The sequence below is a fragment of the Ursus arctos genome, unplaced genomic scaffold, assembly GCF_023065955.2.
Source record: "Ursus arctos isolate Adak ecotype North America unplaced genomic scaffold, UrsArc2.0 scaffold_34, whole genome shotgun sequence".
Taxonomy (NCBI): Eukaryota; Metazoa; Chordata; class Mammalia; order Carnivora; family Ursidae; genus Ursus; species Ursus arctos.
Genome location: NW_026623030.1, coordinates 29,454,336 through 29,476,909, shown reverse-complemented (window position 1 = coordinate 29,476,909; position 22,574 = coordinate 29,454,336). Strand labels below are relative to the sequence as shown.

Here is a 22,574-nt window from a genome sequence, read left to right as displayed (position 1 = left end):
TCAGTGGGGGGAAAGGAAGACCCAGGGGTGGCTGGCCTCCAGAGCCTCCCGTAGGAGTCCCTGGGACGAGCTCAGTTCCGGCAGCACCAGGCGTCGCCGCTCGCGTGAAGGGTTGTCCCAGGAAGCCCTCCGGAGCCCCAGGGTGTTGATGGGGCTGTCATACTCTCCCTGGCACGTCCCAAATCCCCACCTCCCTGAAGGAGAGCAGGTGGTCAGAGGAAGCCGCTTGCTTTGCACAAAGAGTCTGGACACAGGGAGGCCCTCCCATCCGTTAGGGAATCGGGACTAGGGATTGGACTGCAATCCTAACTCCCAGTCGCCCGCCACCAGCCAGCCCTGCCAGAAGGCCGTTCCAGCGACGGCAGCTCCGGGCCTGCTGAGAGAGCTCTTCTGTGCACACGCCACCCCTGCAGGTTGCTGGCGAGGGCGCGAACTCCAACCTGCCCCTTCTCCAGCCCCTGCTTTCCTGCTGGTGCCTTCCCCTGGTCAAACCTTATCAGGAACCGGATGGTCTGGGAGACTGGCCTCCTGAGTCCTGGAGCACGACGGGCGTGGGTGGACAGTAGACCTGGAGGGACCAGCAAAATCCATCTGGCCAGGAACACAGCCGCCTGGCATGTGCCCGCCCTCCCCCGGCGCCTTTTCATTCCTGGAGCACTGACTGCGCCAGGCTCTCTTCCAGGCTCCGGGGACAGAGAACTGGGTCACAAGGACAAGTCCCGTCCAACTGGAACTTCGACTCTAATGAGAAGCAACTGCAGGGAAATGTAAACAGCTACACAGATAGTGAGATATTCTGGATAGTGAGAAGCGCCTGTGGGAAAGAAAGCACGGCCAAGCAACGAGGGCGCTGGGGGCAGATGAGTGGGGAGGGTTTCGTCACCTGGAGCGCGGTCGGAGGGTCTGTTGAAGGAGGTGGCATAAATGATGAGGAGGAGCCAGACCTGCCAGGATCATGGGTGGAGGGGGGTGGATAGGTACTTGCCGTGGTGCAGACAGCATGTGCAAAGGCCCTGGGGTATGAATGAGTTTGGCTTGTTTATGGGCTAAAGGGAGGACCAGGGTGGTCTGAGCATGTGAGTGCTGGTACGGGGACAGCAGGTCGGATGGGACAGCTGGAGGGCCACAGGCTGCAGAAGCGTGCAGGAGTCTGGACCCAGTTCTAATTTCATGGCAGCAACAGGAGGTTTTGATCAGAGGGAGGCCAGCCCTAATTCACGTCGGGGTGCATGGTGGCTGCTGCGGGAGGCTGACCGTGGAGCCCTGGACGTTGCTCTTGACGAGTGAGAACATGGAAAGTGGTGGCTTCTGGCGAGCCTGTGCCCTAGTGTTGCGGTTCAAGTGTGAGTTCACATAGACCATGGCTTTTTCACCTGCCGCATTTGAATTTTTTTCCAAGCTCGCTGCCTGACGTGTCACACTGGAGTGGAGCGGCATTTAAATACTCCCGTGAATCAGACCTCTCTCTGACCCCTTAATAACAGCCTCCCCGTAACCCCGTGCCATTCAGGAGCGCCAAGTGAAATTGTCCAGGTTGGACTCGTACTCTGTACACGGAGTGCCGGGAACAGAAAGGGCCTCTTTTGGAGCTGTGACTCCGTGGTAGTCTGCGATTGAAGCTGTAATTCATGTTGTAACATCTGGGAGGAGGGAAGAAATTAAAAGCCCGTGGTTGGGCTCAAATATGCCGCACAGCAAAAACGCGTGGGGGAGGAACCGAGGTATCTTCCCTCATCTGTCGCATGTCCTCCCTGCTTTCAAAGAAGCCGTAGGAGAGAGATGGACAGTTAGCGGCGCCTCCCACCCAAGTTCAAAACCTGGTCCCGGGAGCTGTGGCCTGAGAGTGCATGCGGTTTCTGAGGTTATTAGGACATCCATCATCCTAAAGCACACAGAGCTTGTCGCCATTTTTATCCACTTTTAAGACAAAAGTGGAATTTTTAGAGAAAAGAATTAGTATCCTGGGCAATTTGGGTAGCACTCGTATGTGTTAGGGTTCTCCGTTCAAAGGGACAGGAAATGATTCAGATTGCTGTAAGCAAACAGAGGGAATTTATTGGACTGCGTGACTGGAAAGGAAAAGATTAGCTTCAGGCATAGCTTGATCTAGGTGCTCAAATTATGTCCTCAGGATCCTGCTTCTCCCCCTGCTTCTCTTGATTCTATGTCCGTCTTGTTGGCTCTGTTCTCAGATGGCTTATCCCCTCACAATGGCTCCAGCTGCAGCCTTGTGTCCTCAACTTTCCAAGTCCAGTGGATGAAAGAGGAAGTCTCTTCCCGGGCTTCTCTACCAGTCTAGTATCTCATTCTCCATGGATGCCACTGGGTCTTGGGTCCCTCCCCACCAATCACTATATCCAGGGGATGGGATTGCGCTGATAGGCCCGGGTCACAGTCCCATTCCCGAGCCAGTCTCTGTCGCTGTGATGGGGGAGGGGGAGGAGGCAGGGGTGCTGTGTGCTTATTGGTCACACACATTCACGCCAGCGGGATTGGATCCACCACGGAGTCCACGATCCAGGATGAGGGAGGGGAAGGTTCCCACAAACCTCGAGGAGGAAGTGGTAGATGCCTGCTGGGGGCGGACGCTCTGCCGCTGCCGTGCGTGCCGTCAACAGCCCCTCTCTCCGCCTTTGCTCCCTGTAGGTGAGAGCGGAGCGTGCTCGGCTCTACCACGTGCTCACCGTAGTGACCAGAGAACGCGATTTGGCCGTGAAGGAGAAGCATCAGCTTCAAGCCAAGCTGGAGAACCTAGAACAGGTCCTAAAGGTAGGACGGGGACGCCTCCGCGTCCCTGAGGGCCAGCATGGGATGGGGGCGCGGGACCGCAAAGCGAAGAGGGGTTAAGACTGTTTGATGCCATTGCCCAAATTCAGGGCCCTCAGGGCTGTTTTCACCCTTTGGATGGTATCAAAAGCGATAAATAACAAAATTCGAATGTTTCTGGAAGCGGTCCCGTGAAACCACTTATGCATTCCCATTTCTTAGGATGCTAAACACAGCTGAGGAGAGACGGCAGGCGGGGCTCGGAGTGGGAACCGAGCGTCCTCACGTTGAGGACCCGGGGCGTTTGCGTGGGCTTCTCAAGCCTCGTGACTGTTCAGCTGTCCCTCACCTTTGTTATAAAGATAGCAGCTAAGTCAGAGGGCTGCGTTGTCAGGGTGCAGGGAGCCGGAGGCCCTTCGTGCGTTTCTGAGGAGCTGGGATCCCTGTCAATATTTAATGGGGGCTTGATTTGCTGCTGATGGCGCAGAGTTAAGCTGAATGAGTTCTCATTGGGTAGAACTATTTTTTAAACATGGGAGACTAAATTAATCATCCCCTCTGGTCCTTCCATGTGGGATCGACAGGGTCTGAGCACAGTAGCCACCAACCTCCCTCGTCAAGAAGGGACCGTCTTCCCATCAGAGGGAAACTGTTGGCTCTCGGAGGGGCAGATTCACGGCTGGTGGGGACTGGGGTGAGGTGGGAATGGGGAGCGACTGCTTTTCTTTTGGGCTGATGGAAGGTTCTGGATTTGTTGATGACACACTCTTGTGAGTTTTCCGAAATCCCTGCTCTGTACGTGCCTGCCTCGACTTCCCTGAAGGCAAGGCCCGGGCTGGCTCTGACCGCTCTGCTGTCCGCCACTGGCTCTAGATTTAGAACAGCGCCCAACGGAAATGAGGTCCTACCGCGTAATCACGCATTTCCGCCGCGCACAGACGACCTCCTGAATTCTCTGAAGGCACAAAGTGCATCCATCCGGCCCTGCCCTCCGTGCTCGGGACGGCATGGGTGTTGGGGGTGAATTGGTGGTGGCTGGGCTGGGAAACCGCATGGATTGCCGCAGCCTGAAACAGCAGGACTGTGGCCCCCGCCGTGCAGGGGGCCAGGCGGCTGACATCAGGGCGTGTGCAGCGTGCTCCTGTCTGGGGCTGTGCACGGACTCTGTTCTGTGTCTTTTCCACCTTCTAAGGCTGCGCACAGCCCCTGCCTCCACCTGCAAAGCCGGAGACGTGGCGTCTTCGCTCGTCTCAGCCTCCTGCGTACAAGGATGCTGTGGTTACGCGGGGCCCGCTGGACAGTCTCCCCCAGCGCCCTTATTTAACCACACCTGCAGGGTGAGGTGACATGATGACAGGCTGCAGGGATCGGGAGGTGGGCGTCTTTGGGGGGTGGAATTCAGCCTGCCTGGACTGACTGGAAGGAGGTGAGCAATCGCACTGATCCTATCTGTGGGCAGAGGTGTGAATTCCCATCAGTGCAAACCAGGTGCCTGAGCTGGGCCAGTCTCTCCTCCTACCTGGAGTGGGTGGGGGGCCATGCACCTTGACCAGCAGTGTGGAGCCCACTGCCCTTCCCGTCTGGCTCCAGGGTTGAACCTGAGCATGAGGGCCTTGCATACGGTAGACATCCTGGGTTTGAGCCCAGGTTCAGTCCCTCGTACCTGCTAATGGCCCCCCTCTCTGGCTGTCCCCCCGTCTAGAGGCAAACACCCCAGGGTGTCGTCTGTCCTTGGGGGGCAGCCTGGGGAGGAAGCCTGTGCAGGGCGTGGGCTTGGGGACTTTGGGAATTACAAGGTGAAGAAGCTAAACTGTGGTCTGGGGGTGGCGTGTGGGGTCTGGATGGGCACGTCCCGTGAGGCCACAGCATGGGGCCCCGCTTCTAAGGGTGGCACTGGGTGGGCAGCTATCAGGGTCACTGCTATCTCCATCAGTAGAAGTCAGTGCCTGTGAGGGCCCCACAGGGACATGGGGCAGCCGTGAGGGCCTGGGGTTCTAGCACTTGCCTCTCTCGGTCTCCAGGCCCCCCTGCTGTCCTAACCTGCCTGTCACATTGAACATGGCAGCCAGAACAGCACCGTTCCAACAGAGATTGGATCCCAATGCCGCCCCCAAGCCTCCATGGGACCAGTCCCTCACCACCCGAAGCCTCACCCCTGTGCGGGCCTCTCTGGGCTCCCGCCCTCCGCCCCCTGCCCCACGCTCCCATGGCTACTGGCTGGTGTCTGATGGCTTTGGCAGGGTGACTGGCTTTGTTCCTTGTTGCTCCGTTCTCTGGCAGACTACGCCAGCTCCTGATTACCGCGTAATCGTGCAAGTTGCCGGGGACGCAGTAGCGGATTGCGTCTGGCCCACGGGGGCTGTGGGGTCCCTCGCCAAGCTCTGGATGGACTCAGGCGGGGACTGAGAGTCGGGGCGCACGGTGTGGTCGGCTCGCTGCAGATGCTACGGGAGTGTTGACCGGCGATGAACGGCACCTGCTGTCCCTTTGTGAAGGGTCACTCCAGGGGCCATGCCGCGACCGGCGTGAGGAGCAGGAGACCGATGAGGAGCTGCACTCCAGACACGGGGAAGGGCGGTTTCCACGGGGGTGCAGGGGAGAGCGAGCGACAGGGACGTGACAGCCGGGGAGGTGCCGAGGGTGGCGTCGAGGGTCGGGCCTAAGTTTTTGCTCTGATGCAGAACATCGGCACTGGGGAGTCGGGGGTCAGGATCACCTTGTGTTGGAGATGGGGTGCACTGTGACCACGGGCTCCTCTGGGCGGAACACGCCTCCGTCCCCGTTCTGGAGACTGTCCCACTGCTCATCAGAACGTGGCTCCGTTCAGTTACTGGATGATGTGCGAGGCAGAAGCAGTTCGTTTGGGTTCAAGTGTGATGGTCAGGCGGCAACCACGGCGTCTCGTCGCTCGAGTGTCTGGTGGTCACAGCTGACTGACCGGTATGGCCTCGTAGCCGACGCCGTCTTCCAAGCCCCGAGTGAAGGGGGGCGGAGGGGGCTCGTGAACGCAGCACGCCGTTTTATGCTAATGAGGTGTGAGGACAGCCCCGTGCCGCGCCCGCGTGCGTTCCGAGTCCGTCCCAACTGATAATTAGTGCATCGGTCACGTTCGTGTGTCGGCCTTTCTGTTTCCGAGTATCACTCTGGGCCTGTCGTCGTCCTACTGAGAGTTCAGTGTAGCTTAAGGCGCCTGCGACTTTCCCCGATGGTCTGAGTGCGTCACGTGAGCCACTAGTCCATCAGCACACGGTTCTTCCGGAGGCCTTTCCCCCATGGCAGGGGCTGCCAGGTCAACTCAGCGCTGAAACAGCCGGGAGAGTGTGACCCGATGCTGATTCGAGGAGGACGCGGGTTTCCAGGGCCTCGGATGCCTCTCAGGGCTGCCGCCATCGGCCTGTGAGAGACCCAGAGGAACCCGCGGCAAGGACACCCTTGTTCCTTCGACGGTATTTAATGAGCACCTATTATGCACCAAACACTGCAGGTGCTGGACAAAAGTGAGACCGCGCCCTCGAGTCACACCGAGTTAATGATGCACATGTCAGGTGGTGACAAGTACAGGGACAGATGCGGTGCTTGGGGAAGGCCTCACGGTGTGACGTCTGGGCGGGGACCTGGGTGCAGGGGTGCAGGGAGCGTGCAGAGCAGTCACAAAGCCTGAGACGGGGTGGGTGCCCAACACGTCTGAGGAACGGTGAGGGGCCTGAGTTGCAGAATTAGGAAACAAGAGGATAGCAGCCAGGAAAGGTCAGGTCTTGAAGGCTCCTTCCTTCCCACGGGCATGCTCCATCCACCCCAGGGCCTTTGCACTTGCTGTGCCTGTTGTCTGATTGCTTTTGTCCCAGTCACCCTCCAGGAGATAACAATTGCCCTGTGGGCAGGTCCCATAACTTTTCTGCATATCGATATACGCCCAGTGCTCATGCAGGCGTAGAGAAGCCACGTAATAAATGTGGGCTGAATGACGGGCACAGGATACTCTTAAGTCTGCCCAGTGGAACTAGCCACTTACGAGTGACCTGCTCACAATAGCTGCTCGGCTTTACAGAGGCCTTCCGATGTGCCCTACCTGAATTATCCCCTAGACCCTGTTCACCACACTGCGGCCACAGCCACGTTGGTAAAATAAAATTGCTACTTACGCCTAGCAATTGCTTCTTATTGCCCAGAGATTAAAATCTGCTCTTACCACAGGGCCCCCCGCTCACCCTGTGCCTAGCCATGCCGGCCTTCTCTTTCTGGAACATACAACACCTGTTTCCACCCCAGGACCTTTGCACTCTTGTGGGTTGGAATGCTCTTTGTCTCCGTCTTGGTCTCATGTCACTTCCTTGGCGATACCTCTCCCAACCCTCTCATCTACAGGAACCACCATCCTGCCCATCCCCACCACAGTGCCCAACTCCATTCTCTTCAGATATACCCATCTTGCTTGTTTGTTCACTCGCGTATTGTTTTCCCTACCAAATGCAGCCTCCTGGAGACAGACTGTTCCGGTGTCTAGGACAAAATCTGGCGTATGGTGGCCATGCGGCAAATATCCATCAACGGAGTAGATTAGTAACTGAGTGAATTCAGGGCAAGCCAGCGAGAGGCCTGCCGTTGCCGAGGCACTCTGCGTCGTGGGGAATAACTGGGCAGGTGAGGGCCTGCGGCCGAGGACGCTTGTCAGGGAGGATTGCCTCTCCGGGGGTACAAGTGCTCTGCAAACACACAGCCGCAAATCAGGGGCCGCCCCTCTCTGGCACAGACGGATGGAATGTCTCCACGAGGACGAAACGCTGGCACGTTCACGGTTCCCAGCATGCGTGTGGCCCCATGCCAGCCTCCGTGGCTCGGCGCCCAGCGGTCCTGGCGCAGGTATCTACCCGGAGCAAGCTGGACAGTCTTCTCCTCCAGCATCTCGGACTCAAGGATTCTGCAAGAAGTTCTGAGTGCCTGCCACACGGACCTCCTGCTTTCTGGGGCTCAGGGCGTCCTAGATCCCAAGTGTTAGACCAGCTCCGTGGAAAGAAGAGTCATTTATGACATCTCGGTCACCGCGTCCCTGCAAGCACAGCTGCCTCCGTCTTCTCTGTCTTCTTGCTCTGGGCCCGGAAGGCAGTGCTGTTTGTCAGATGGAACAGACGTCCGTCTGTAGTTGAGGACGGGACGTGAGCCCTGGCATGGGAGAGTGACCCACCCCAAAGAGCTCAGCCTGGATGCAGTGGACGGAGGCCGTGAAGCAGACAGGGGCCAGCAGGTGTGGCCACCGTAGCCTGGCAACCTGGGGGCATCTCCTGGGGATGGGGCCGTGGCCGTGGAGGGAAGCTGCTGGATGGCCGTGGTGGGGTGAACAGCGTCCCCCACATTCGCGTCCACTCAGAGCCTGTGAGTGTGACCTTGTCTGGAAAGAGGGCCCTGCAGATGGGATGGAGTGAGACCTGGCCACAAGGGAGGCCCACTCCTGATGGCAGGCCTCTCCAGCAAGACTGTGGAGTGAGCCTGGGTGTTGCGTGGATTGTCTGGGGCCATCCTGTTGCTTGAGATTCCTGAGAACTCTTGGTCTGTCGTGCGCGAGGCCAGCGGCAGGCTACAGGCAAACCCGTGTCCGTCTCCCTTCCGGCAACAGGACCGGAACGCACTGCACCTTGTGCGGGGCCTGGAAGTCTGACCTCGGTACATAGAAACGTTCTCGATTAATTAAACTTAGCACATTATATTTTGTGATTCAAAGGAAAAGGGAAAAAAAAACGTCCAGGACCAGGTTTTGTTCTCATAATCAACAGATTAGTCCATTTAAACGTAGATAATCTAAAGGCTTGTTTTGTGTTAATGAGCAAGTGCTTGTCTGGGATTAATAAGTCACTCTCCCAGGAACAATTAATCTTCCTCTATCTGCGGCTCCGTCCCTGCGCCCCTCCCTTCCCTGGTACCTGCACGGAGATGCAGCCCTGTGACGCCCAATGCAGACCCGCCTGCTGCCGTGCTCCGCTGTGGTTAATGTTTTGTGGCTCGTTTTCTATGTTCTTTTTTTTTTTTTAATGATTTTTTATTATATTATGTTAGTCACCATACAGTACATCCCCGGTTTCCGATGTAAGGCTCGATGATTCATTAGTTGTGTATAACACCCTATGTTCTGATACTCAGGCTCCAGGAACGCCCTCCAGGGGTTTCTGCAACATGAGAATAATACGAAGGGCTCTGTCTCCAGCAAAACCCTTGATGGGCCCGGTCCAAGCAGCGATAGCGTGATCTCCATGTTCAGATCCCAGCCAGAAACAGGAAATTTGCTGCTCTGAGAGGTTCTCTGGCTGCCTCCACCTCTGCGGGGAGAGACTTTGTAAGAGGCTGAGCGCCCGCGGATCGCTGACTGGCACTGGGGGACACACATGCGTCCTGTTCTGCATCCGGCAGAAGGTGGGACCGGGTCCCGTTCGGAGACTCAGACCCTCACCCCCTCCCCGTGCCGTTGGCAACTGTCTCCCTGGGGCAGGGCTGTCGAGTTGCCATTCTCTGCTGCATGCTGAGCCAGCCCATCAGAAACCCGAGCTGCTGGATGTGTTAGGCGTTCAACCTCACAGTCGTTGGGAAGATGAAAAAACAGCGGTGGAACGTGGGGCCCCTCTGCCAGGTTAAGAAACGTTTGGGCGGCCGGTGCACGGTGGGGGGCAGGTGCCTGGGCGCGGTGCTCCGAGACAGCCTTTGTGGGTTCCAGCGCTGTGTATTCCCGCGTGGCGCGTGTGCACCCTCCCCTGGGGGCTCACTTCGGGAGTCCACGCAGACACGTAGAGCCCCCAGGACGTGCCCTGTACGTTGCCCACAGCGCTCTCCTCGCTGGGAGACACAAGCACAGGGTGTACTTTGGGTCAGCCTGCGGCCGCTGACCAATGACTCAGGACCACGCCTAGTGGCCAAAATGTGTGCCCCCGTGAGGGCTTCCACCTGTCATCCTGGGGGCGGGGGACTGCGTCCAGTGCTCCAGGCCTGCCCCTTTCCCGCACCTCTTACCAAACCCTCCTATGCACCCCTGCACCACAGACGCACACAGCAAGCTGGCTCCTGCATCGCTGAGCTCTCCCCAAAACTTTCCTTGACAGGCTCCTTGTCATCATGGCGTTCTCGGCCCAATGTCACCTCCCTCACCAGCTTGAGTGGAGTGTCTACTATGTCCTTCTCCCTTTGCACACCCCCTGCCTCTCCGTCATCCTTTATCGGTCCCTGAAACTCATTCACTTGCTAGATAGCTGGCTTATTTCCTGCATCCCCCCACCCCCTGGAATGTAAGCTTCACAAGAGCAAAAATAATCTTTCAGTTGTTCATTATTCTATTGCAAGCATCCAAGCATCTGGCACAGAATAAGTGTCCCGTAACGATGTTTGGATACATGAAAGCACGTGTCCAGGAAGTTAACCGCATTTCAGCCCAAGCCCACAGTCCCTGAAATAAAACCCGAGTCTCATTGCTTCCCCGTTTCCCTGCCCACCCAGCTGCTGCATCCAGAGACATGCAATTCCTTCTCCCTCGTCCTGGCCATCCCATTCCTGTCCCTGGTCACACCAGCCTTCCTTCACCCTGGCACCAGCCTTGGTCCCTACTACCACAGGACCTTTGCACATACAATCCCCTCCGCATAGAATGCCCTGCTCATCCCGCTTCTAACCAGTTTGTACTCATCCCCAAAACCTCCTCTCACAGTCACCTCCCCAGGGCTCATCTGTTTGTGAGTCAAGACTCTCATCACTGAGCGCTTCCCCGTGGTTTTTGGCATGTATACATGTAATCGTACCCACGACAACCACTACATAAAGAGCAAAGTGAAGATACCGAGCCGTGCTCATGTTTCTGTATTGCACTTGGAGAGGCAACTACAATTCTGAGTAGATTATTTAAATTAAACGTGTATTGAGATCCCTGGGGCAACCACTAAAAATTAGATGAAAATTTATAGCCTAGCATTCAGTAGATACATGAAAAGGAAATGCTAAAAACCATTCAGACAACACAAAAGAAGGCAGGCAAGGGGAGCTAGAGCAAGGAGAAGGACAGAGAACACGGAAAACAGATAATAAGGTGGCACACTTGGAACTCACCAATAATTGCATTAAACATAACTCGGGGCAGGTCTCCTTGAATCTAGTATTTCCTCTGGTCCTCGCGACAACCTTGGGAAGGCGGGCTTCTTCCTCCTTTTCACAGACGAGCATGCTGGGGCCCAGGAAGGGCGGGAACGGCCCGTGAGCCCTGTCTGGCTGACCGTACCCTCTACCCCGCCACCGCCTGGGCCCACCCGGCTCCAGGAGAAAGGATCGGACTGACCACACAGGCTGAGCGCCCCGTCCCTGGGCCTCCACCTCCACTGGGGGCCGGTGGGGAGCCAGGGCCAGTCCACGGGACTATGGACAAATCGGGAGTCAGGGAAGCTCCCAGATATTGTCAAAGGGGCTCCCCGCTTCCTAATTTTTTGCAGCATGAGAAACTAAGACTCTGGCAAAGCTGTGTTTCTGCTTTCAGAATGCACACAGCTCCGTTTGCTTGCTGGTTCTCGTCATGAATGAATCTGGCTTGCATAGATGGGACAGGAAGTCACAGGACACAGAAGACAAACAAACACCTGGAAATGCCTCGTCTTCCTCACGTTGGAAGACATGAGCTCAGTCAGGGCCGGGGCTCCTTCCACCAGATGTTGCGTGGAAGGCTTCGCCGTTGCCACAGTGCATACCAAAGCCCACGAATGCGGCATTAAACGTGTCACCGGCAGCTCCTATTAAGGGAGGTTATGTTCTCCTGAATTTCTTCACTCAGACAGGCGGGATCAGAAGCAGGAGACACACCCCCCTTTGCTCTAACATCGAGAGGAGAATGCACGTGTGCCCTCTAACGTGCGCGCGTTCCTGGGAAGCGGCCTCATTTGCGGCCGCTGAAATGCTGGTGTGGATGTCGACATCCAGCTATAAATATCACCGCTTTAAAAATAAATCTGGCCCAGGCAGAGTGTTTCAGACGGACGTTTCTGGCTGTGGTGCGTAATTCTTAGTACTTCTCAGACGTGAAACATTCCTCTGAAACGGGGCATGTGCCCTTGGAATCGGGAAGCCATGTGTAAAGGGAAGCAAAGCCGAATATTAGGAATGTGGTGGGCTTTTGTGTTTGGGTGAAAGCCAGGGGTTTTCAGGCTCTCTGTGAGAACCTGTGGGTCCCAAGCGTGCCCAGGGACAGTGGGCATCAGGACGACTTGAGGAAACCATAGGAATGACGATGTGAATGGCCTCCCAGGAGAAATGCAGGCTGCTCTTTATTGCCCCGGTCACGTGGCACGCACCCAGTCTTGTGTCCGAGGACGGAGTGTGTCTCGCAGCCTGAGAGGTTCAAAGACACTGCATGAGAAGGTCTCTTTCAGGAAGCCTGCTGCGTATCAGCACATCCCACATGCACAGGAAGGGTCCCACGGGAAGCCTCCCGCCCAGCAGGCAGATGACAGAGTGAAGGGACGTGTGCACAGGTCAGGGAGCTGGGCTCCCTCCGTTCAAGTCCTCGCTTCGTCATTTCCTGGCTCGGCAACCTTGGGCAGGTTACCGAACCTCTCTGGGCCTCAGTTTCCTTCTCCATAAATGGGAGTAAAAATACTGCCTGCTGCCGATGTTGCTGCAAAGATTCAGTGGGTCGTGTGTACGAGTACTTAGCACAACAGTCCTTCCAGGACTCGCACTTAGGTGAGGTTGAGGATGCCGAGGTGCGGGGCTGGGAAGACCACACCAGCAACCTGCTTACAGGGACAAGAAGGACGTGGGTGTGCAATCTACAGTAAGCAGAGGAGGGCTGAGCTGCTGCGGCCCCACAGGCGGGATCAGGAGCTCCCCTGCAGGTTTGTGGTTTCCCATGTCACTCCCCTTCCTTCCACCCGATCCCTGACCTCGTCCCCTGGCTCCCTCCTGGGGGGGAAGGCCCCAGTGCTGACGGGTTGCAGTGTGGCCTCCGTGTGCAATCTCTGAGCTGGCCATCGCCTGGAGTTCCAGGGACACCCCCTTGGTTGGTTCTATTGCTGGACCCCTGGGTCTCCAGCTCCACACACCATGGGTACCCCATGGCTAAGGTCATCTCCTGCCAGTGACTTTGAGCTTAGGACTTCTTTTCCTGACGGGTGGAGAGACATGGCAGCTGGTGTCTTCCAGGCCTGCCCAGGCCCCCTGACATGACGACTCTTGTGGGAAACCAAGCACGCTGACCCCACCCCTGCCTCCCTGATCTCCAGTTTATACTCTTTCTGCTGCCGAGAAGGTGTCAGTTACTTCTGGAAAGCTCCTTTGGCTCTCTGGCTGTTTCTTACCCCAAACAGGGAGCTGAAACAGCCCCAAAGCTGTCATGATCCACCAGCTGTCTCTTTATTTTGAGAAGCAAGAATAAAAAGTCATGAAATTTCAGTGCATAATGTGAGACATTATGGAATTACGTTTTGTGGCAGCCATAAATGCTGTTGAAAAATATTTTAGTTTGGACAATTTGGGATAAAGTTCATAGAAACCTATGTCAAATAGTTTGAAGAAAAACAGAGGAAATTCATTGGTTGATAAAGTGGGGTATACGAGAGATAGGTTAGGCTTCAGGTATGGCTGAATCAAGGTGCTCAGATGATGTCATCAAGCATAGTCTCTCTTCAGGGCACCTGGGTGGCTCAGTCAGTTAAGTGTCCGACTCCTGATCTCAGCTCAGGTTTTGATCTGCTATTCACAATTCTGTCCAAGTCTGAGGCCTGAGATTTGAGGGCTGATTGTAAGTCCTGACCTGAGTCTGAAAGCCTGAGAACCAGGAGCACTTGTGTCCCAGGGCAGGAGAGGATGGGTGCATCTCAGTTCAGACAGAGAGAGTGAACTGGCCCTTTTGCCACCTTTTTGTCCTTCGGGTCCTCAGTGGAGTGGATGAGGCCCATGTAGGGATGGCGACTTCTTTCCTCTTCCACCCAAATGCCATTGTCTTCTGGAAACCCTCCCAGACGCACCCAGAAATAATGCTTCCCCAGCTCCCTGGGCACCCCTACCCGGTCGGGTGGACACATAAAGCTGTGGGGGTGACTTCTTTCCTGGAGAGCGCACCCCTGGCCGCGCTGGGGGGACCTGTTGGAGCAGGAAGACCACCTGTGCATGTGGTTATGGCCCAGGGCAGAGGGGACAGCAGCTGGCCTGGTGGTGGTAGATACGGAAGATGTCGGAATACACGGAAGCACTTTGCAAACTCTGGATGTTGAGCGGGAAGGGATGGGGGACCAAGGGGGAACTGCGTGGATGGTGGTGTTATGGCTGAGATGGGCAAACTGGGGACGAAGTGGTTTGGGAGGGAAAAATCCAGAACTCAGTTTTGGACAGGCTGAATTTGAGATTCCTCCTGTCCCTCCACGTGGAGAGGGTGAATGTGCAGTTGGCTACCAGCAAAGAGAGAAGGATTTCATTTGGGAGCGTGAGTTTATAAATGGCAGCTACAGCCGTGATGCGGCATATCCGCCCAGGAAAGAGTGTAAGTGGAGCAGCAGCCATGCCTGGGTCAAGAGACTGTGTAGGAGGAAGGGAGCAGCGGGGAAGGAGGGGAGTCAGGCAGGTGTGGGGCTCCCGGACAGGAGCGGAGCGCACCTGTCAAGGGGTGACCGCGGGTGGAGAGGTGCCAAGGGGTGGGTCCCTGGAGCAAGGGGTAGCCGCGGGCTGGACGGCCCCTTGCTCCAGCCGGCGGCTACCCCTTGCTCCCCCGTCCTCCTGGGGGGTGTCAGGCAGGCAGGGGGTGTCCACCGGGTGGTGGGAGAGGCCAGACAGCAGAGCGAGAAGTGAGGGTGTGGACGCGGCCAGTGGAGACGCCAATGGAGCGGTGTTGCTGGGAAGGACAGCAGAGGCAGCAGCCAGGGCGGGGGGTGGGGGAGGCGGTGTTGAAGGGACAGGTGTGGTCCGAGCTCCCGCGAATCTGTCCTCCCGCCGGGGCATCACAGCCTCGAACGTCCTACCGCACGAGGGGCACGTGTTTGTACACGTGTGTGTTCCTGACAACCACTCCACAGCGACCCGCGCACCAGCCCCGAGAAATTTCAGAGCCAGTGGTTTTCATCTGTCTGACCCGTAAATCAAGGCAAGGAGCCCACGGAGGGTCTGCTGCCCCAAGATGCCCCAGTGGCCGCGAAGCCTGCAGCCGCACGCTCGGACCATCTCCGAGTTCGGTCCATGTTCCTAATGAATTCTTGTAAGGAAAATGGTTTCCTCCTTCCACTAATAACTTCCTTCCCGAAGCTAAATAAAGAGTACCCGGGCTGCTTTCGGCAGTGCCCACTTCCAAAATAAACAGAGGCTCAGAAATTAGCCGGAACAATAGTGTAATTAGACAGCTGCGTAATTGTTCATGCAAACCAGGTTGGCGCTCGGAGCCTGAAACCGCCCATCTGTCCGCCGCGGAATTTCACGGTGGAGAAGGCGCGTAGTAGGAGGCCTCAGGCCAGGAAGGGTCGGCTTGCCACCCGGGGAGAGGCTTCCGCACTGTGTCCTTTGGCTTTCCCGGGTCCGTTGCCCACGGCCAGCGGTGACCACAGCATCCCGCTGCTGGCATCAGACATGGCAGTGCACTCATTGGCGGGTGCCCGGTGCACAGCGAGTGCCTGTAAGTGGGAGCGCAGCCTCTTCTTCGCCACCGTCTCATGGGTGCCGCGGTCCAAGCCACTTGTTGTCCTGCGGGAAGACGCCCCGCTCACCCCCAAGGTCCTCCCCCCTTCCCCCACACGAGAGCTCCGCACTGGAGCGGCCTCAGGGCGTCAGCTGCGTGACACGCACGGGGCTCCGTGGGCTCAGAGTGAAGGGTGACACAGGACTTCATAGGCGCCACTCCACCTCGTGAGACGTTCAGCACACCGCACAGAGCAGGCGCCAGTTCATAATCAGCAATCAGCATTATTTAGCGTATTGTTAATAACTGTTTACAAATGGCTAATGATGCTAATGGATAATTAACCCAGGGGAGAAGGTGAAGCACAGAGAGGTTAAGTCACCGGCCCAAGTTCAGCGCTGGGATTTGAACCCAGGCCGTGTGGCTCGTAAATGCTGCACTCTGCCTTGTGCTGTCCCGAAATGCCGGAGGTGCGTCTCCACTATCCCTGCGGTATCTGTGCCGTCCCTGCAAGCGCCTGCCGGGAATGCTTGCAAAGGTCAGCGGCCGGGGAGAGTCCAGTGTGGCTGGAGCAGAGTGCCAGCAGACAGCTGCAAAGCCTGAGATTCGGAGGCTCCCTCGAGCCTGACTCGAATCCAGGACAGCTGTGTGATGCACCAGGAAGACCTCCCTGTGCCTCGGTTTATAGTGCCTGCCTCCTAGATGAATGGGAGGATTGCAGGATGTAAATCGCCCTACAAGGCTTAGAATGTAGGCAAGGATCCGTAACCTGGGGTTGTTGCTTGCACGAGGCTGGGAACGGACAGGAGCGAGAGCTCGCCTTTGCACGAGGACCTGTGGTTCCGTCAATGCTTGGGGCATTGAAGAGACAAGGCAATTTGAGGTGGAAAGCTTGTTGGCATCAGGGCCCCCTGGAGGGGGGGGACTGTCCCCTGGAAGACCCGGGGAGGGGGAGAGGGGGTGGGGAAAGTCAGAGCGGCCTGCGGGCCCCGCATAGGACTCCTGGCTCCCGCGCTGACCCTGCCCTGTCCCCCCGCAGCACATGCGAGAGGCTGCAGAACGGCGGCAGCAGCTGGAACTAGAGCATGAGCAGGCCCTGGCTGTCCTCCACGCCAAACAGCAGGAGATCGACCTTCTGCAGAAGGTGAGCAGTGGGCGCGCCCGGGGCAGGGGTGCGGAGGGAGGGGGGCTGGGGGCTGAGCACCCGTGTCTCTCCTCCTTCCCCGCGTCTGTGCCTCCCCGTGCTGCCCAGCTCCCCTGAGTCACCCGTGTCCCGTGCGCGAGGGAAACACGCGGACGCTCCAGTGTGCGGTGCTGGCGGGCTCGCGGGGACCAGCTCGCTCCTGTGGCCACCGCAGGCTGAGTGGCTTCAGCCCTGCCGGCATCGATCACAACTGAACACACATGTGTGTCTTCATCTGCAACCTTCCATCCCAGAAAAATTGCTATAAGAACCACAGGACCTGGTCCGGCATGACCTGGGCTTTGTCTTCTCTGTTCTTCGGGGTTTGGTTTGTTGGCTTTTTCAGTACTGGTGGGATGGGGGTGGGGAACCGGGTTAAACTGGACGCCCGTCCAAGGCGGGGGTAGAAATTGCGGGGCATCCATACTGCAGACCAGGATGGCATCATTAAAAGGAATAATCTTGGTTTATATCTGCTGAACTGGGGAGATTCCATCATGTGCTGGTAAGTGTGCAGATCAAGTCCCCGGGTGATATTTTCAGCATGAGAGAGAGGGAACGAACACAAAGAAGAAAGAGAGGCAGAGACTAAGAAACAAGGAGGAGGAGGGAAAATGAGGGGAAGGAGTGAGCAGCTCCGGGGGCGCATCCCTGTGGCACCCGTGGTGGAGCTGGGGGGCTACGAACGTCACCCCTGGGCCCGTATTCATCACCAGCTGTTTTCCTCTCCTCTCTCTCTTGGGGTCCTGCCTGTGGTTCTCATTTCCTTCCGGAAGCCCTGAGTCCCACCTGGAGCCACTCCTCCCTGGAGGACAGCTGGGGGCCCCCCAACCAGAGCCTTTCTGGTCTGGGCTACAGGTGCATGGCAGCCCGTGGGGGGCGCTCCTGAGACTGGCTGGCTGAGGGCAGTGGGCAGCTCCTCCCCTGCCCTCCATCCACCCCACCGCCTCTCCAGGCCTCTGCTCTTGAAATAAAGGACCCAGGGCCACATGCCGTAATACGTTGGCCGGCACGGTGAGAAGCAACGTTTCATTAGATGTTATCCAGAAAGGATATTGTTTGCTGAGGTCCAGAGATTCGGCTCTTCTCCTTGCCCGCCGTGTGGAAGTGGGTTCCGGTGCCCGGACGCAGCCGCCCGTCACCTGCACCCGCTCCCCGCGGCCCCAGAAGCCCCGTCCCTGGCCCGGCGCCTCCCAGGCAGATAGTAATCCCGCAGAACACAACTTCGTGCCGAGGGACGACGGGTCGATGGTTCTCAGCAACACGTTCTCCGGGAGCCTGGAGTTTTATTTACGAAGCATTGGATGCCAGGAAAGGGTGCCAGAGCCAATTCTGTTACCCAGGCTTCTCTGCGCCTCGTCCAGGTTCCCTTCTCCCTTCCCTGCATCCGCCATGGTCTCTGTTTTGGACACACGGATGCTTCATCCGTGGCGGGAGCTGAGGAGCAGAAACTGTGGCAAAGCCACTGTGCCTCGGGGGTGATTTCGTACAGCTCCGACTTCTCAGCAAAGCATTCGCAGAGGAAGGTTGAACCTCGAGCGGAAGGAGATCGGCGATTTCTTCAGAGCTCCTATTTCCATTCGATTTCCAGCATGGAGGGCCAGCATGCTGCCCTTGCTGATGAGGTCATTCATTCATTCGTTCGTTCGTTCATTCATCCAACAACTGTTGGCTCCGGTTGTTCCGGAAGGGGAGCCCAGTGGCAGGGCAGACGGCCTGTGCCCACATGGAGGGAGAGTGACCTGAGTTCAGATCCCGCAGACACCATGTGGGGAAGGGACAGAATGAAGTGACGGTTCACAAAGACAGCTGAAGCTTAGGTGAGCAGCAGGTCATGCAAGCGTCAGGTCCCCGGTGCCTGGGGAAGGAGGCCTTGGAAGGACGCAGGCCGAGCCCAGTGGGCAGGAGATGCGTCCCAAGGAGGGTGGCACCAAGCCCCGGGTGCTCTGCAGGCCGTGGGACGAGCTCGATCTCGTTCCAAGGGAAAGGGAAGCCGCTGGGGGCTGAAGCAGGGGCGCAACCGGGTCTGAGGCACACCCTCTGAGCATCGTGCCGGGGGCTGATCTGTGGAGGGGCGGGGAGGCCCCTTACCCGCTGCTAGGAAGCCTGGTGTCTCAGCCTGGGGTGGCTGCAGAGGGGACACGCGGACACATCCCAGGACAGATCAGGAGAGGGAGCCATCTGCTCAGGGGCTGTGGATGGAGGGCAAGGGTGAGGGCATGTGGGGAGGGGCAAGTCCAGGCTGATTCCGGGCCTCCTGGTCCTCACACATCGTGGGTATGGATCTGGGCTGGATGGAAGCGTTGCCGAGCTGGTGTGGTCCTGGGTGTGCGGACGCCCAGCGGCAGGTGTGTGAGAGGGGAGGAAGGGCTCTGAATCCTAGATGGAGGGACACCTGGTGGACACCGCGATGCTCTCAGGTGACCCATCGTCCCTTGCTTCCATTTTCTGCGAAAAAGACAGCGGATGGGGGCGCTTTCTGTGCACATAAACACTGCAGGGCTGCGCAGGCCTGGGGACAGGCTGCAGCAGCATGGGGGAGGGGGCATTAGGGCCGGGAGGTCGCGGGGTGACACGCTGCGGGAGTCAGGAAGGGCGAAGGAAGAACAACTCACATCTAAAGAAGCTGGTACCTCCTGGGCGCCAGGGACTATTTCTCATGTGAACGCTCTCGCTTCAAGCCCGTCACGACCCTACAAAGTGGGTCCTATCATCCTCCCATTTCCGAATCGCGAAACTAAACCCAAAGTGATGGAGTCACCCGCCAGATGCCAGTCGGCTAGTGAGCAGTGTGAACCAGATTTGCACTGAACCCACTGGGCCAGGATGCTGCCCTGTAAGGCTCAGGGTTGACCGACGTCTCGCCCTTGTCCCCCTACCACAATAAAAGTACCAGAACTCTCTGAGGTCCGGCGCTGGGTCCCATGAGACAGCAGCGTGGTTGTCTCTGAGAGCTGCCCGTTCTCTCCGGCCACAGCTCCCAGGCTTCTCGAACCCCCTCCGGAGGGACCCCACCCTCATCTTGCCAACAGGAGGCTCTCGCTGTCGCCCACGTGTGGACATCATGCCAAGGGCTGGTCCTCTGTCCTCTTTCTCTTAGACCCAGAGCAGTTTCGGGTGGTCAGCCTCTCTCTGCTCTAGGCTTCGAGGACGCCACCTTCTCCGGTAATTTCCTCCCATGCAGCTCATCCCCGATAAACATCATAGGTGTTCCCCAAGACTCAGTCTTCAAGCCACATCTCTCCGTCTACACTGGCTCCCATGGCGACCTCGTCTGGTCCCGTGGGTCTCAATACCATCTGGGTGTGCTCCTGACACACTGAGCTCTCCACGTTGGATTGTGAGCCGTCTTCTTTCACCCAACCTTCCATGCGACACCCCGGCACAAGGTCCAAGCTGAACGGCGTCCTCAGCCACACCTTCTTGTCTCCCGTTCCCCGGAGTTCATGGCTCTTTCGGTTTGTCTGCTTCGTCTCTGGGTCCCCATCACTTCCTTACTCCCAAACTCCCTAGCAGAGCCGCAAAATTCCTCTCAAGGTGGCCAAGCACGGGGAGGCTTTACCTCCATTTCCCTGGAGACTCCTGCCCAGAGCCCCGGCCTTCGTCGCCCGCGCTGGTTTCCCCTGAGGGTGCAGAGCTGGGCCTGGAATCCCCTTCACCCGCGTCCTGGGAGCTCCCTTTACACCCGTCTGTGCTTTGTTGGACGGTCTGCGTCCTGGAGCCCGCGGGGTCCCTTTTTCCTGATGCACACAGGTGTCAGGGAAGGCAGGGGTTTACTTTCCCTCTAAGTAGCGGTTCCTGCACACTTCTGCCTCACCTCTGGCCGCCTGGGGGAAGCACGGGCCTCACGCATCCGCTGTCAGGGACCCGGGCCCGAACCTTCTCTGGGAGCCTCTCTCTCCCTGGAAGCTCATCCCTCTGCCCAAGATGGTGCCTGGGAGAAGCAAGTGGAAATGTTTGTTGAATTAAGGAAAGAAGAAAAGTTCAAAATGCCTGGGGTGCTGTAACAGAAATCAGGGAAGATGAGGCTGTCCAGCCGACCAGTAGCTCGGGCAGCCCGTGGAGGCGGAGTCTAAAATACAGAAGGCAGCCGAGCAGGGCGCTGTCCTATCTACGGTCCACCAGCTGCCGGCTGTCCCGTGGGACCCCTGCTCCCTGGAAATCGGGGAGCCAGGGGTTCAGTCCAGAATCCTTGCTTTCATTCATTCGACACTCAGGTTGGCCCCTACGTCGGCGATTCCCAGTGGCTGGTGGTGTAGCACCGAGTGAGGCAGCATGAGAGGAGGCCCCAGACATGGTGAACATTTATTCTGAGTGTGGAAAATCCTGGGCTGGGTGCCCGGGATGCTTGCTGGCCGACTCTGAGCCTCGGCCTCCCTGCCTCCTCCTCTCCTGCCGCCCTGGCCTCTGTTCTTCGACCACACCAAATCTGCCTCCTCTTGGATCTTTGCCCAGGATGCCTGGTCCCCTGATAATGGCAGAGCTGGCTTGCTTTTGTCACTGAGATGCCTGCCCTGCCACCCGGCCTCGAATGGGCTCCACCCCCTGCTCCTGCGCCCTCTGGCACACCATGCCGCGGGTGGTGCCGTTGGCTCATCCGCTGGCCTGTGGTTGGTCTCCAGAGAGCAGTGTGTGCACTCAGAGGACGCGGCCCGACATGTAGCAGGTGCTCGGCAAACACAATGAGGCGCCGAGATCCCTGGACAAGGAAGGAGAGGAGGGTGAGCGGCCATTGATGGACGCATGGCTGGTGTCAGGAACCTGTGATGAATTCTAGTGCCTGTTGAAGGAGTCACTGAGCCATGGCTCCATCCTCCCCATGACCCGTGGGCACCCAGGCCCTGGTGCCTCCTCTCCAGGTGATCGGCTTCCAGAGTCCAGCTGCTTCCCGGCTTCAGACTTTGTTTCCCAAGGAAGCTACATTCTTGCCTAGTTACAGTCGCCGTGGTGATCATCTAAGGGTTTTCCCAAATTTGAAATTCATCTGCAGACCTGACCGAGTTTGCTGTGGCTCAGAACTCCTCCCACGTGTGAAGTGATGGCTTTCAGGGTCGGGGCTGTCACGGACGTGGGAGGTTAGAGGAGCCGAGCCCACCACACGAGTCAAGATTGGCGCTTTGCCTTTGTTTTGAGGATGGGTGTTTGGCATCTCGCTGTTGTGCGTGGCCGGCAGGGGGTCACGGACTGACCCCTGCGGTCATCCAGTGGAACATCTGCCCCAGTCCCAAGCGCTCCTGCCGCACACGCCTGCAGGCCTGGTGTCCGGTCAGCAGCTCCCTCCGCACTGATGGGAGGCTCCTTGCTGCCCCAGCCCGCAGAGCTGCCGGCCCCTTTCCGCAGAGCACCCATGATGCCCTCACCCCATTGCATCCTTACCAGCATCCGCGCCCCATCCCCCAGTCACCAAGGAGACTGAGCGTTGGGTATGCGATCCATCCCAGCCGAGTGTCCAGACCTTGACGCTGAGTCCAGCATGTCTGCACCTCTGTGCCTCCCCGGAAACCACCACACGTGGTAGCCCACCGCCCTGGATGCCCAGTGCCCCGGATGACCGCCCCCTTCCTCTGACAGCAGGGCCCTACGGTCCCTCCACATGTCACTGTGCTCTGTGGGACATCGTGCCTGCGTGAAGGGCACAGCTCCCCCACGAGTTGGCCGTGGCCCCCAAATGAGCTTCGTGTAAGCTGTTGCTTCCATGTTGCAAGAATTCAGTGCTGCCAATTCGAACTGTTAATTTTAACAATCTATTCTGATTGCCCAAATGGCCCCTCTTGCAAGTAGCCTGTGAAAACCAGCTCCCAATTCTCTCTTGAAGCCGGAAACCAAGTCATTACCGCGGACTTGGCGGCGTTTTCATAGCTCTCTTTGGGGTTTTTGTTGTTTTTTATCCTGCCAGTTGGAAACTATCTTTGACTCAAGTGGCTCAATGGTGATGTTATTTATATAATCCCTGTACGTCCTCCGGATGGCTGTCTCCCCCCCTCCCACCGCCCTGTTTTGTTATTTATCGTT

At 57.6% G+C, this 22,574-nt stretch overlaps 1 protein-coding gene across 1 annotated transcript in view; it reads left to right on the top strand.

The window, feature by feature from the left end:
* Positions 1–22,574, top strand: part of RIMBP2 (RIMS binding protein 2) — an 86,808-nt gene that overhangs the window by 3,971 nt on the left and 60,263 nt on the right. Inside the window, exons 2-3 of the mRNA XM_044389833.3 lie at positions 2,647–2,769; positions 16,419–16,523. Coding sequence (XP_044245768.3) covers positions 16,422–16,523 — 102 coding nt within the window. The 5' untranslated portion in view covers positions 2,647–2,769; positions 16,419–16,421. The remainder of the gene's footprint in view (positions 1–2,646; positions 2,770–16,418; positions 16,524–22,574) is intronic.